Below are 14,117 nucleotides of genomic sequence, written 5' to 3'. Positions count from 1 at the left end.
TTTAGAGTTAATTTATTTAATCTTATTTACTTTTTTTATTTTGCTTCGCAGCATCTGAAATTTCACAGTTTTTTTTCCACTGTATTTACAGAGGTATATCCACTGTAAAGGAAGAATACACATACTGTACTAACATCTCTTCTACACCATGCTCCAGGCTGCCCTTTTCACTCCTGCTGTTCCTTCATCCACAGTCATTGGAGCCAAATTCAAACTTGCAGTTGTTCACTTGAGTAATAAGACGCCATTTGCCTATAAATTCCTAAACCCCCCCTCTTTTCTTCCTTTCTTCTCCTACCAATGATGGCCAGCAAAGAGAAGCAGAAAAACAGACATGCAGCGCAATGAATTGTGACCACGCTGTAAAGTACCGGAGAGAATCACCATTTGTTACATGCTGCCACCTCTGCTCTCATCAAACAGAGAGAGCAGTTGGCAGGTTCTCCTTTGAAAGTTCCCAAGCAGTTTGATGGCCTAATTTAAATGTCACCTAGCATTTTCTAACACTTCTATTACTTTGTCTAGGAATTATACACAGCTGTAATCAAAGAAATCATGCAAGCTGAAGCAATGACTTTTAAAAGCCCGCAACAAAACAAAGAGTTTAATTTAATTAGAACTACAGCAGGCTACTTTAACATTGTCTGCACCAGCTGGTCAGCTCCAGCATCCACAGGGTCATTCCAGAAATAGTCTGACAGATACAGTCTCTGTCTACACCATCCCGAGCAGTACCATTCCCACCAGGGAGGAGGAGAAGGTAGTCTTCCCCAACCTGCACCTCATGGCATCCTCCAGTCCTCTCCCTGTACTGAAAGTGAGCAGAAAACCTCATCTACCGTTGTATTGTCCTTCAGCCTTTCTGAAACACCTAAGCAAAAACTGACTGAAGACATAACTAATGGTAGCTGTAATAATTCAGCAACTGTATTAGTAATGGAGCAGTAGGACCACTTCAGCTAAAATTAGGCTCTTCTTTCCTCACCTCTCCATGAATCATAAAGCATTTGGACTGCTGGCACCATTAATTATCATTAGGTTTAGAGACAAGGCGGTTTAAAAATAAAAACTATTATATTGATACTTTCATATAAACACTCTCATAAGTTCCAAATGTTACTTTTTGAACCATTCTCATTATTTTGCAGAGTCTGAACCATGTTATTTAAACTTTTCACACTGATAGTACTGCACTCAGAAAGCAAAACCTGATGAAACACAGCCAAGAACACTGTCAGAGAGGGCACCACACAAGGACAGATTTTCTGTGGGAGTAAATCAGACTACTTTTTGACATACAGCAGGCAATTAAAAAAGGACCACAATGCAAAGTGCTTTCCAATTACCTCACCCTCATACTGCCCTCCTTACAGCACATGACGTGAATCATGTTGTCTGAGTGTCAGTTAAAGATGCATTTTTTAAGAGCAAAAGAAACATGCTCTTTGCAATGGTACAGGAGCTAAATTTCATTAATGTTTATTACGACTTATTTCATTGGAATCTAGTAACCTGTTGTAACATATTGTTTATGCATCCCAACCCCAACAACTGCTAGCAAAGTAATAAATAGCCTAAGCTCAGAATCCCTACCCTATAGCCACATGTAACATCCCAACCGCCTGCTTGCCTAGTCTGCTCATTAACGGTTTCCTAATGAGCTTTCCCCAAGGGTCATACGCACTACTTTATTACTGATGAGAGAGAAACTCTGATATAACCTCAGTATACTAGATAGAGAACAATTAAAGAAAAGTGTTATGTAATACATTAGATGCTGATAAACAATTCCAGAGCGGTTGTATAAGACTGCATCCACAATCCAAAACTATTTCAGCACTCATTGGGAACTTCATATGAAGTGGGAGAAAACAACCGTCACACATCATTTCCTTAGTAGCCCAGAAAGACAGAAAACGTACTTTCTTACCTGCCAACCCAGTCAACAGCGATACCTTCCCCGTTGGGCACATCATCGCTTATCACTGCCTCCTTATTTGTTCCATTTAGGAACATTCGTTCAATGACCTTCCTCCCCACATCAATCCAGTACAACCTCTTTTCCACCCTGTCAAAGTCCAGTGCCACCACATTTCTCAGTCCTTGCAAAATGAGAGAGTAAGACTGGCCATCTGCTGTGAGATTTCTCAGATAGTAACGGTTGCTAAAAATAAGGTATGGGGAGATATTACTATTTTGCCGGCAACTTTTTCCGTCAGGCTCCCGGATATAGCCTGGGGCACACTTACAGATGTAGGAGCCAGCTGTGTTCTCACAAATCTGGCTACATACTGATGGAGTTTCATTGCACTCATCAATATCATCACAAGTCCGTTTATCAGACATAAGTTTGTATCCGGGATGACATGAACAGTAGAAACTTGTCTGTGTGTCTGTACAGTCATGATCACATCCACTGATTGAAGGGTCACTGCATTCATTTATACCTGGGGAAGGAAAGGAGTTCTGTTCAAGGAACAGGCTAGCAAAGAAAAAAGTGCCGTCACTTTCCAATGTACTCTCTCTGTCTCTCCCTCCTTGCTACCCCCTGAAAACACTGAATATGAATCTGGGCTGCTATAAGAAAGGAGCAAGGAAAAGAATCTAATCTAATATAAAAGTATTCTAGCACATTTGAGGTCTGTCACCAAACACACTGAGTGCAAAATATACACTTATGAATGGTGTATTTTGGAAATGTATGGGCAATATACAACAATGTATGAACTACATTTAGTTTATATAATTAGCTAATTTTCACAGTTTGTTAAAATAGTATATAATAAGAATGATTTAATTAAACCAAAAAATTAGGTATATAAGATTTCTTACAACCCTTCTGAGACACAACCACGGAACAGATATGATTAAGCAATTGTCTTAAGAGCTCCTTTTTTTAAAGCTGCCTAAGCATTTTAAATTAATAAGACGGTACAAATAAATCTACACATACCACATCCTTTTTCATCACTATTATCTAAGCAATCATCCAACCGATTGCAGACTTTAACCATTTCAATGCAGTTTCCATTGTCACATTTAAAATGATGGGGAGAGCAGGTCGCTTCTGGTGTACTACAGAGATGTTCCAGCTCATCAGATTCATCACCGCAGTCATTATCCCCATCACAGATGTAGGCCTTGGAAATGCAGCGCCCATTCTGACAAGTAAACTGGTGCTGTTGACATGGTTCATAGATGCATCCCCTTTCATCACTGCTGTCACCACAGTCGTTCCGCCTGTCACATCTGAAGAATGAACACTTTTTTCAAATATAAGAAGGCAATCACTATCTCTAGGGCAGATGGATAGATACACTCTCCTGATTTCCAAAGAAGGTCAGCTATTATTGGTTCCAATGGAATAGACTTTCAGAAATCAGGGTCATATTATACAGAGTCTGATCCTGTGAGTCCTGCTTGTATTCCCCCTATGTATTACAAGCTGAACAGGATCACAATAAAAAGGATTACATGCTATTGGTGAGCACTGGGGATATTAACATAGAAAACTCCAGAGCATTTTCAAGTTAAAACTAATGCATGAATACAGAGCAGATAAATAGCTTCATTACAATATGCAGATCTACTTAACAACTAAATAGTGGGAAAAAAGTGTTGAATTAGCTCCTTCACTTCAAGCAAATTTTGAGAATTTCTGCAGCAGCTCAAGTAGTTACATACCTGTATGTGTTTCGGATGCACAAGCCATTACTACAAGTAAACTCATTCTCTGTGCAAGATCTTCGTGTGCAGTTCTGGTGTTCATCAAATGCATCACTGCAGTCAGCATCACCATCACAGACCCATGCCCGAGGAATGCACCTCCTGAGTGGGGGTCGATTGTTGGCGCACGTGAACTCTGCCGCTGTGCAGTTGCGGTTTGCTGAAAGAAAAGCATGTTCACTGACACACCAAGTTACACCCTGTGTATTGAACACCCTCCCCTGCCACACACATACACAGCCTGCATATCCACCCGTAATCCACAACAGAGCTATGCTCTGCTGCACGTGCAGAGACAGATACCACTGCACCCTCTCGTATACAAAGCTTATAAGCATTCCCGTTAATTTTCACTGAGAATTGCTCTTCGCGGAGGCTGACTGGGAGTCAAAGCACTTTAGGATTCCTTAGGCAATTCTGGCATGTACAGAACTCTGGGTCTTGTTGGAGTCTCAGTATAAGCTTTTTATGCATTTGGCCAGATTTTCCAGGAGCTGAACAGGTATTAGGCCTAGGCTCTCTATCCCCTGCTTTTTTCAAGATATTCTGTGCTCCAGGGAGCAAACAGAGGGAGCATCATTGCAGTTAAAAAGGGCAAAGACTGCAAGTGCATCCAGCTGCTGTTAAAAGAATCAAGGAGCAAGACCAGGCTTGGTGAACTTTCTTCCCTTCGTTCACCCTCTAAACAGCCACATTTATTTTGCTCACTAATTTTTAAATAAATTTTAAAGAAATTATGCCAAAACCATGTGGTTATTAATATGCACAAGGTGTACCGCATAACTATCAGGGAGTATCTCCACTGAAGCTGCTATTGTTGCCCAGATCATACAAACAACCCAGGTTAATTGTATCTCCATTTGAACTCAACAATTCAAAGAACAGTAATCACAAAATTAGAACAATTTTTTTTTTTTTTAATCAGTAAAATATTCTATTTTAATTCAACATAATGAAAATGAAGGTACAGGAAGAGTGTACCTCATGCTTAATGTGCACCTTTATGGATAGAAAAATTGGCAGAGGGTGGAAGCTTGGGGGTTGTTTTCTAAAAAATGCCTGCAGAACAAATAAAGAAAGTGCAGTACCTGTTTGCATTAAACACCTACCGCAATTATGTCTTTGATCCTCATCACTCATATCCCCACAGTCATTATCACCATCACAGATCCATGTTGCTGGGATACATCTGCCATCATCACATCTGAACTGGTCGCTTGAACAAGTCCGCACTTGGGGCACTTAAAAACAAACACCATCACTCTGCTTGTTAAACTAACCTGCACTGCCATGAAAATCTACTGAGGAGGGTATTTTAGGGAGAATCTTACAATACTGAAATGTAAAATACAAGCTTAAGGGTAAGACAGTTAAGGTATAAGCTGCAAGACACTTTCTTAAGCTAAAGGTGCAACTCCAGCAATGTGCAAAGTGAGCTATCAGCCCTGCTTAAATCATAGAAGAATCTGTTCTGCCTTGTGTTATGCCAACTTTTAGAGTGCGAATAATGACTGTGTTGTAATATCAATTCTCAGTGACTTCAGTTAGCCCCTTCTCTTCCTCACTGGAGATTAATCTACTTCTTTTCACCTTCTTCCCCACTCCACTGCTTATTACCATCAGTTCGTACTGTACCCCCAGGATTTGCTTATTGTAATACTACAGTACTCTACCTCATACTTTGCCAACAGTGTTCCTCTGCATCCCACATTCCCTTTTTCCCCAAATGCAATATTGCACACACGCTTCCTGTACGGCATGACATCTGCTTTTACATCCAAAACAATATCAAAATATTTGCTACTTTTCATCACTTGATTCACCACCATCACAGTCTTATAAAGAGACAGGAGGTTATACATTAAGACTAATCACATTAAGAGCAATCAACTGTGGCAATTGAAAGCTTTCATATTCCTTACACAGCTTAAAGTATTTAAGACTTGAATTACTCAGTGACTCAGACTATTTAGTCTCATGAGTAAACCTCAGAAAGTATTTATTTTCCACCTGGTCTGGATTCAAGCTGCCGTCTACAACAGAAACTACTGATTTCCCATAACCCATCGTGTTGTATCTTCTGAGTGTAAACTTACCACAAGAGGCAGGTTCATCAGAGCCATCAGCACAGTCTATTCCTTGATCACAGTACCAATGAGCAGGAATACAACGTCCCGATGTACAACGAAACTCACTATTTGTGCAAGTCAGTGAGACTGGAAGAAAAAACCTATGTATGACTTCTTTCTTTCTGTTACCTTTCCAACTTGTTTTAAGTTGCTTTTGAGTCCATGTTATGCAAAAATATTACAGACCCCAAAAAAGAAAGAGAAAAAATTATGCTAGGAAGGATGTCTTTTCACAGCCTACTTGCAAAGACTTCATTGTACAAACTAGCTTGATCTTTGTATGCAAAAAATGGGCTTAATTATCTCCTTGGGTATACGCATCAGCTAATTTGCCCTGGAAATAGGATTGCATGCAGCAACTGTAAATATGTTCTACATTTATACTTGAGATTTGTACACAAGAAAATGACTACAGTCCAATATATTCATTTCTCCAGTGCCCAAACCAGGCAGTAGCATACTCCGTGCTTTACAAGGAATCAAAATGTGCAGTAAGAAAGTAATATCTCATGGCAGATAATGCTTTCCTTGTTCTTCCACCAATTTTTTCTTCACTTGCAGGTAGAAATCTTTTCTTAATGGCAGTGAAGAATAAACTGTAACATTGAATACTTTCAGCTAAGCACACTGCAAATATTCCTTCTGCACTTTGGCTAAGCCCCTTGATCCTGGCATGTATAGTGGGTTCGATAATTTCTTCAGTGATTACTGATACTTTCCTGTACCCTCTGATGGTTTCAAGATACCAAAAAGGACACAGTCTGGCCTTTTAACTTGCTCTTCTATATGTCTTTAATGATGGAAATCAAAGGCAATTAACACATTGCTCATTAATGTCTTGAGGTTCTTTCATCTCCCATTCTCCCTTTCTCTCCCTCTTTCTTGCCCTTCACCACTTCTCAATTTAAGTAAATCAGCAGTGCTGCTGGGACATAAACAGTAGAAGGGACAAAGCACACCTTTCATGAGCAGCACAAGACTCACTAGGTCTGTATATATCGCCACATATTTTTGACACATAGGGGTCCATAGATAAAAGCGGCCATGTTCTAGCTAGAAAAGTTGAACAATATTTTAGAAAAATTGTGGCATAGATAGTTCAAGGCAGGTACCTTTAGGAAAACTAGTGAAAGCAAAAATAATCCACCTAAAATAAATCATTTTCTGAAAATATCCATTATGTTTTATAAACTAATCCATAACACTGTATATGGGAAAAGTACTACCTAACTACTACCTAATACAAATGTCTGTACTAGCGAAGATAAGCTGAATTAAGGCTGAATGAGAAGGAGACACTTTTATACACTAACTGGAAGCTACAATGAACAATGAATCATATGCTAAGGCATACATAACTACATGAAAGAGCTAAAAGAAATCACATATGAGACGATATACAATTTCATTTGATTAGAAGGAAAAATATTCTAATGTTAAAGTTCCAGAAAAATCCAACTTGCTGTAATACTTAAGTGCCAATTACCTTGTAAAACCATAAAGGATACAGAGCAGAACAAGCAAAAAGGAATGATCCCTCAAATGCTGTATAAAAATGCTGCAAAAATTATAATCTTTTTTATTAGATGAAACCATGATTTAGATAATGGAGAGCTAATAATACAATGCATATACCTTATAAGTCTTCAGTATTACAAGAGTAGATGTTTTGAGAACAGCTGGAGTTATGTTAAAGGTAAAGAGCACTGGAATAAACTACTGACGTACAAGAAAAGTAACTGAGGCCCTATTAACTCACCACAGTGCGTGGGGCTCTCATCACTCATATCTCCACAGTCGTTATCACCATCACACAAATACGTTCGAGGAATGCAAATATTTGTGCTTTGACATTTTGTAAAACCAGACTGGCAAGTGCGCTCCGCTTTAAGGAGTGGAAAAAAAAAAAAACCAAAGTTCTTTAGAACTTTTTTTTAAATACCATTATGCTCTATCACATTGAAAGATACATGATACTGTTCACAAGAGTCCTGTGGCACTCACTTGCTAAAGTGAAATATTGCTCGTGCTATACAGAAACAATTAGACAATTACTTTTACTGACAAAAATCTTGACAAAAACATGATCAAAGAAATATACACCAATACTTGGGGGTGAGGGAATGTAAATTGACATGTATTCACACTGTAATGCCTGCATTTGCAGCCAGCTGGTACTGTCACCAGACCAACTACAAATGACTAAGACCAGGAATGTCAAATATTCAGATTTCATTGAGAATAAAAAAAAAAAAAAAAAATCAGTGTGCATACAAAAATGTAAAAAAACCTCATTTTCATCATTTTCTCTAACTCCAGATATAAATTTTCCACTGAAGAATGTAATCTTAGTGCAAAGACATGATTAGTTTGATTAACTGCAATAGTAGTTAATATTGAACTAATCATATAATTTTAAACAGAATAAATATAAACTGTGTCTGTATAAGAGTCACAATATACACACCTGATGATTAAATCTAGTATACTTAATATAGTGTGATACAAAGTAAAAATCCACTGTCAAACTCCAAGCTAATCCTGCATTCAATTCATCTGAAATAATCTTTTTTAAATCCATGGGATTACTCACAAGACCTAACATTAAGCGCTGCACGAGCATTTGTTGCATCAAGGCAGACTATTTGAAGCAACAGTTATTATGCAGTATCTTAGGGTACTCTGGAATACCTTTTAACAATTCTATTCACTTCAGATAACAGAAAGCAAAATCTGTAATGTAAATGAAGAAGTCTTTTACACTCTTTGCTGATTTTGTCATAATTCTTCACACACAAACACATTTGCCTCTTTTTGGGTCTAAACAGTCAAACTCAAACAGGGACTAGGTAAATAGGATAAACTTACGGCAATTTCTCTCATCTGATGTGCCATTATCGTAACAGTTGTTTACTCCATTGCAGACATACTGAAGAGATATGCACCTTCCATTATTGCAAGTAAATTCTGTGTGGGAGTCACAAGTTCGGAACAAGCAGCCAACCTCATCACTGTTATCTCCACAGTCGTTGTAGTGATCACAGCGGTAATGATAGGGTACACATCGTCCATTACCACAGGTAAAAGCTGTTGGCTGACAAGTATGGAAAGCTGCAGGAAATTAAAAAAAAAAAAATTAAAAAAGAATATACATGGATAAAATGTAATCTAAGTTCTCTGATGAAGTAACAAGTAAAATCACAGTATTTTTACCTGCCAGGGCAAACACAGCTGCAAAACGGACTGCATGGAAAGTAAAATACATATTTGAATTAAACAAAGTAGAAATTGGTTATACATGATAAAAATTCAAGTGCTTTTGGATTCTAGAGCAAATCAATAGCAAATTCAAACCTCAAGTCTGCGAGCAAGCAAGGGACTCTTTCCAAACTATAGCCATAAGATCCATCATCATAAAGCCATAAAAGTGATAGAGAATACAGAACAGGTAAGATAGAGTATGCATCACTTTCTCATGCAGTTATTTTAAATGCTTACCACAGACACTTTCCAACTCATCACTGCCATCACCACAATCATTGTCATTGTCACATTTCCATCGCTCGGAGATACATTGTCCATTAAGGCATGTGAAGTAACCAGTATCACACCTCGTACCGTTATCCACAATACAGTGCTTGTTATTATTGGCTAAATACCAGCGACCTTCAGAGGGGCACTGACATTCTGCACCAGCTGGACCTAAATTTATGTTTGACAGTTTAAAAAAAAAATTTAAAAAAGACGAAAAAAAAAGAAACAAATTTAGCATTTATGCTTTAGATAGGGTTCCATGAAACCATTCACAGCTGTAACACTGGAAAAGGCAACAAAATTCTCACAACTCCTGTAAGATCTATCTTCTTAGATAGAAGCGTGGTGACTTAGCCAGACTTTTATCTCAGTTAAGCATATGCAAACCCATTAAAACCCAGAAGAGTTGTTTCAGAGTTCCCTAGAGGAACTGAGATCAGAATTTAAGAGTGCCTTAATATTTGCTTATTGTCCAAATAGGTTTTGGGTGGCAGTAAGATGGCATCTGATGCTTTCAAATATCAGAGCTACACCAGTTGAGGCTCTAACCCCCGAAATCAAAGGGTTTTCAAAATTCCTTGCACTAGACTAACTGCTCTTCTCAAAATCAATGAGAAGTTTGAGTTGTTTTCAGGCAAGACAGATTTTTAAAGGTCTTTAAGAAGCTACAAATGAAAGCAGGCACTGACTGAGTTTTTCAAAGTTGAGTATCATAACTTCCAAAAGTCCACAACACACGAAGCAGCTCTCTAACAGGTATGCTCTTTGACGTACACTACCATCCGGTTTCCTGGCCATCTGGACTGGTGACCTGTTGGAACGCTTTGACTCTCTCCTTACACATGCACAAGGAGAGATACAAGATGGGATACACATACGACTCAAGTCTCACCCCGATATGCAGCTGATGATATACAGTACGTTTCCGGAGTCTGTGACTCAAAAGGACACCTGCTCCACAGTGTAGACAGAAATCAATTTGTGCTATCTTCTCAGTAATTGTCCAACATTTAAAATGAGGCAGTAGAAATGTTTATTTTGGAAATTAATCATTAGGGAAAGACATCAAAATATCATGTGATAAAGAAATAGCGACTATAAAGATTTCTTAAATATGTGGTAGGAAACATCTGTTCAATATACAGCGCATCACTGCGTATTCTTAAGGTAACCATATGCTGCAGAGCTCACTTCATGTCTTATCCCAGAGGAAAAAGTCAAACCCCCAGCAAACTACGTTTAGAGAAACCTATAATTTTTATTTGCAAGGATTCTCAGACACAACCCTCAGGTGTGCTGGCAATGACCTTAAATGGCAATCATTTTGATTGCATTTATAAATAAAATAAACATTAAACATTTAGGAACACTAAGAAATATTTCAGCTGTCCCCATGTGATTAAAATTGTTATTCTATGAATTCTAATACAGGCAACACTAATAGCTTACCGTCATCAAGCATAACAGCTTACCTGGTGCACAGATGTGACTGCAGCCACCATTGAACTGGTTGCAAGGGTTGGTACACTGCTGCTGCTTACTTTTTGCCCAGACGTGAACATCCATTGGTCTTTGTGGAAGATTCGTGATCATTACAATCTGATCTGAACCATCATACTTATTAGCTCGGTAAATGCTTCGTGTGTTCCAGTCTGTCCAATATATGTGCTGATCAAACAATGTCATTGCAAATGGATGCAGAGCAGTGCTAACAATTACCTCACGATTTGTACCAGTGAGAGTGCATCTCTCAATCTTCTGCCTAAAACAACAAAGAAATGATTACATCTCGAAAGAAAGAGCTTATGTATAAAGCCATGCCCTAATTAGTCCAGCAACTAGTATCCACCATTTCAGTAATGTGCACTAAAGTGTAGGGTGCTGTTATGAGTTAAACATCTCAATTTTCTCAATCTATGGCTTCAGTAGCGATGCAGAGTAGCAGCTCTGTAATACTGACACAATACTGTACTGAAAGTAATAGGGATGAAGATTGAAATGTTTAAACAACTACACCACTGGGAGCTAAAATTAATGCAAAACCTCATGAGAGAATACACTTTTGGAATGGGTATGATGTTAATGACTTCTTGCACCAGGACTAAACCAACAGGCCCGTGAAATGGGACACGTTCTCATTTCAGTTTTATCTTCTGCAGACCCAAATTTACATAATCATGAAATACCAGCAAATTCACAAGACTATAAACATGCATTTTCTGCTATTTCTCACATAAGAATACAGGAGGGAAAACCAGTTCTAATATATAATAGCCACCACATATATAAGATCTAATAGCCACAAATACATAGCGTATGATAAACATTTCTTCCTAGTTGAACTTCCAGTGTTGATTCTACCTTAGAAACAGTGTTTGCAACAATAAACAAAATTCCAACAAACAAGACTTCAAGGAGCCCCAGAAAATCAGGGTTCAACTCCAAGTTCTGTGATAGACTTGTTCTGCTGTACATGAACGATTCTTTACTTGCACAGACAGCACTACTGACCCACAACTACCTCATCACTGCTTCTCCCCTACAGCCACTCCCACCCTCAATGACCCTTAGAGCAAAGATCAGTGGGGAAGCAGGAGAAGACATGCTGATGCCAGGAGACTCAACACACACTATGCAAGGACATTATTGCTAAGCATTTTTATAAAACAATGATAAATGTTAGAGGTTCCTTTTACCACACAGATTCCTATCTGACATAGGCAGACCATACAAGAATAAAGCATAAGAGAAGAGAAAATGGAAGATGTTCAAAAGTTATTTGCAATGAGGATAACAACAGAAGGATTAACAAGTAATAGATTCAAAGGAAGAGAAAGAGCTTGCCAGAAAAACATCAAGATATAAGTAAATGCTGAAAATGAAATGAGGTACTGTCAGCAAGTTGAAGATAGCAGAACAAGAATGATCATGGATAAAGGCTGTTCCTCCAGCTCCCAGCACCTTGGTGTTCAGTCACACTGTAATGTTCACACGGCAAGACTGCCAACCTCTTACTGATAGAAAGAACACACTTCATGTTGTCTTTGCTCCATCAAGTATGGCATCATTCAACTGCACAGCTCTTAATACTCTTCTCTAAAGAGCAGACAGAGATAGGACAGTGTGTATGCTTATGTATAAAGGCACGATGCTGAAGAAGTGGAGTCATGTTTGTGCAATGTCAATGGAACGGAACAATTGTCTAAGATTTAGCATCTTTCATGCACAAGCTTCTGAAAAGGAGGTAATAAGAATCCCAGAATGGCTCTACAGAGGGTAAGGATAAGGAAGGTATGGGACTAAAGTCATCATACCCGGTGATTTTCTTCCTGCTAGCAGCTGCTCTCCCTGTTCATCACAGTGTGGCCAATACCTCTTGCCCGTGAAGTCAGAAGGGCCAAATGTTGTTGTTGCAGACTGCAAGTGGGAGCTCCACCCTTCGGTTCAAGCCACAAAAAGAGTTCTCACAGAAACACAGAAATGCTCCAACAACTTAGCATTAGCAGGAAGAGAATCACTTGAACTTATTTTATCTAACCTCAAAGCAACTGTATGTTTAATTTTCTGCTAAAGACAAAAATTAATTGTTACCAATTGTATTTAAGGCATTTACTAGACTACCAGTGTGGGCTGAATAAGAACGGAAATGGCCAATGAGAGAAAACGAGCAGATAAGAAATTTCTCAACAAGCTGAACAGCTTGTCTCCTTTGTCATCACTAGTAGGAAGGAAAAAGCTGCATTTCATATAAGTGGAAGAAAAAGCATAATTTTAGTAATTATTACAAGAAAATAATAATAGGTGGATACTTTATGAGGCAAAAGCTTTAACGTGAAAGAACAGCTGTGGGAAAAGCGCAGGAAGGCACTTTTCTATGAAATTGCACTTCTACAAAAGAAAAGAAGCTCAGGTGCAGGCTCCAGTAATTTCCCCCATTCATGCCACAGGGAACTTCTTAGGGGAAACCTTGTACACAGTTCCCAAGTGTCAGCATGCTATCTGGTGAGGGATTCTTACTACGTTGCATGCAGCAACTGTGAAGATATGAGGAAAGAACAGTGTACAACTAGCTCATACGTTTCATCTGCTTGAGACATATCTCAAGACTTGTGTGTGTGCCCAATTGTATCATGATATTTATAAGGCAACAGGAGGGTCTAGAACAAAAGAATACAAACACTGTTTTAGAGAAAGAGGGATAGCACCTTTTGGAGACTAGCATAAGCAAGAGTAAAAATGTAGGAGAATATACAGCTCACTCTTGTGTTCCCTTGGTGCATTCAGAGCTAAAAGGAGCACTGTCATTTTTGAGTGTCTGGTCTTCATATCTTACTCCATGCTGGTATCTATCCTTCTGAAGGGGTAAAGGCCCTTCCCATGCAAGTCAGAATAAAGACTCCAGACTGTTTAAGCATCTGCTCCCCTACCTCCATTAACTAGAGTTTGAAAGAGAAAAGAGGATGTCTCATTTGACATCCTGCATTTCTCTTAAAATAGAGGGTCTCATTACAGGTGCCCTACCCCCCCCTGATGAATCCGAATAAGAATGCCCTCCTATCAGAAAAATCTAAGAGAGGCACAGATCATAAGAGTTATTATATTAGAGACATCACTTTTCTATCACAGCAAAGGAGAAGCCTGCAAAAGAACTACTATGCTGAAGGAACCAAAAGGGAAAGGCCTGATTGCTGCAGTGATTTCTCTGAGACCATGGGTAATATTGAGTGG

At 38.7% G+C, this 14,117-nt stretch overlaps 1 protein-coding gene across 1 annotated transcript in view; it reads right to left on the bottom strand.

Annotated features, from left to right (window-relative positions):
* LRP2 (low density lipoprotein receptor-related protein 2) overlaps positions 1-14,117 on the bottom strand; it is a 131,118-nt gene that overhangs the window by 34,354 nt on the left and 82,647 nt on the right. Inside the window, exons 42-50 of the mRNA XM_009894577.1 lie at positions 10,862-11,151; positions 9,354-9,557; positions 8,724-8,966; positions 7,615-7,740; positions 5,823-5,942; positions 4,836-4,967; positions 3,685-3,886; positions 2,954-3,249; positions 1,931-2,447 (exon numbers count right to left, since the gene is read on the bottom strand). Coding sequence (XP_009892879.1) covers positions 1,931-2,447; positions 2,954-3,249; positions 3,685-3,886; positions 4,836-4,967; positions 5,823-5,942; positions 7,615-7,740; positions 8,724-8,966; positions 9,354-9,557; positions 10,862-11,151 — 2,130 coding nt within the window. The remainder of the gene's footprint in view (positions 1-1,930; positions 2,448-2,953; positions 3,250-3,684; positions 3,887-4,835; positions 4,968-5,822; positions 5,943-7,614; positions 7,741-8,723; positions 8,967-9,353; positions 9,558-10,861; positions 11,152-14,117) is intronic.

This window comes from Charadrius vociferus, unplaced genomic scaffold (assembly GCF_000708025.1).
Source record: "Charadrius vociferus isolate BGI_N301 unplaced genomic scaffold, ASM70802v2 scaffold161, whole genome shotgun sequence".
NCBI lineage: Eukaryota > Metazoa > Chordata > Aves > Charadriiformes > Charadriidae > Charadrius > Charadrius vociferus.
This window is presented reverse-complemented; position numbering and strand designations above follow the sequence as displayed.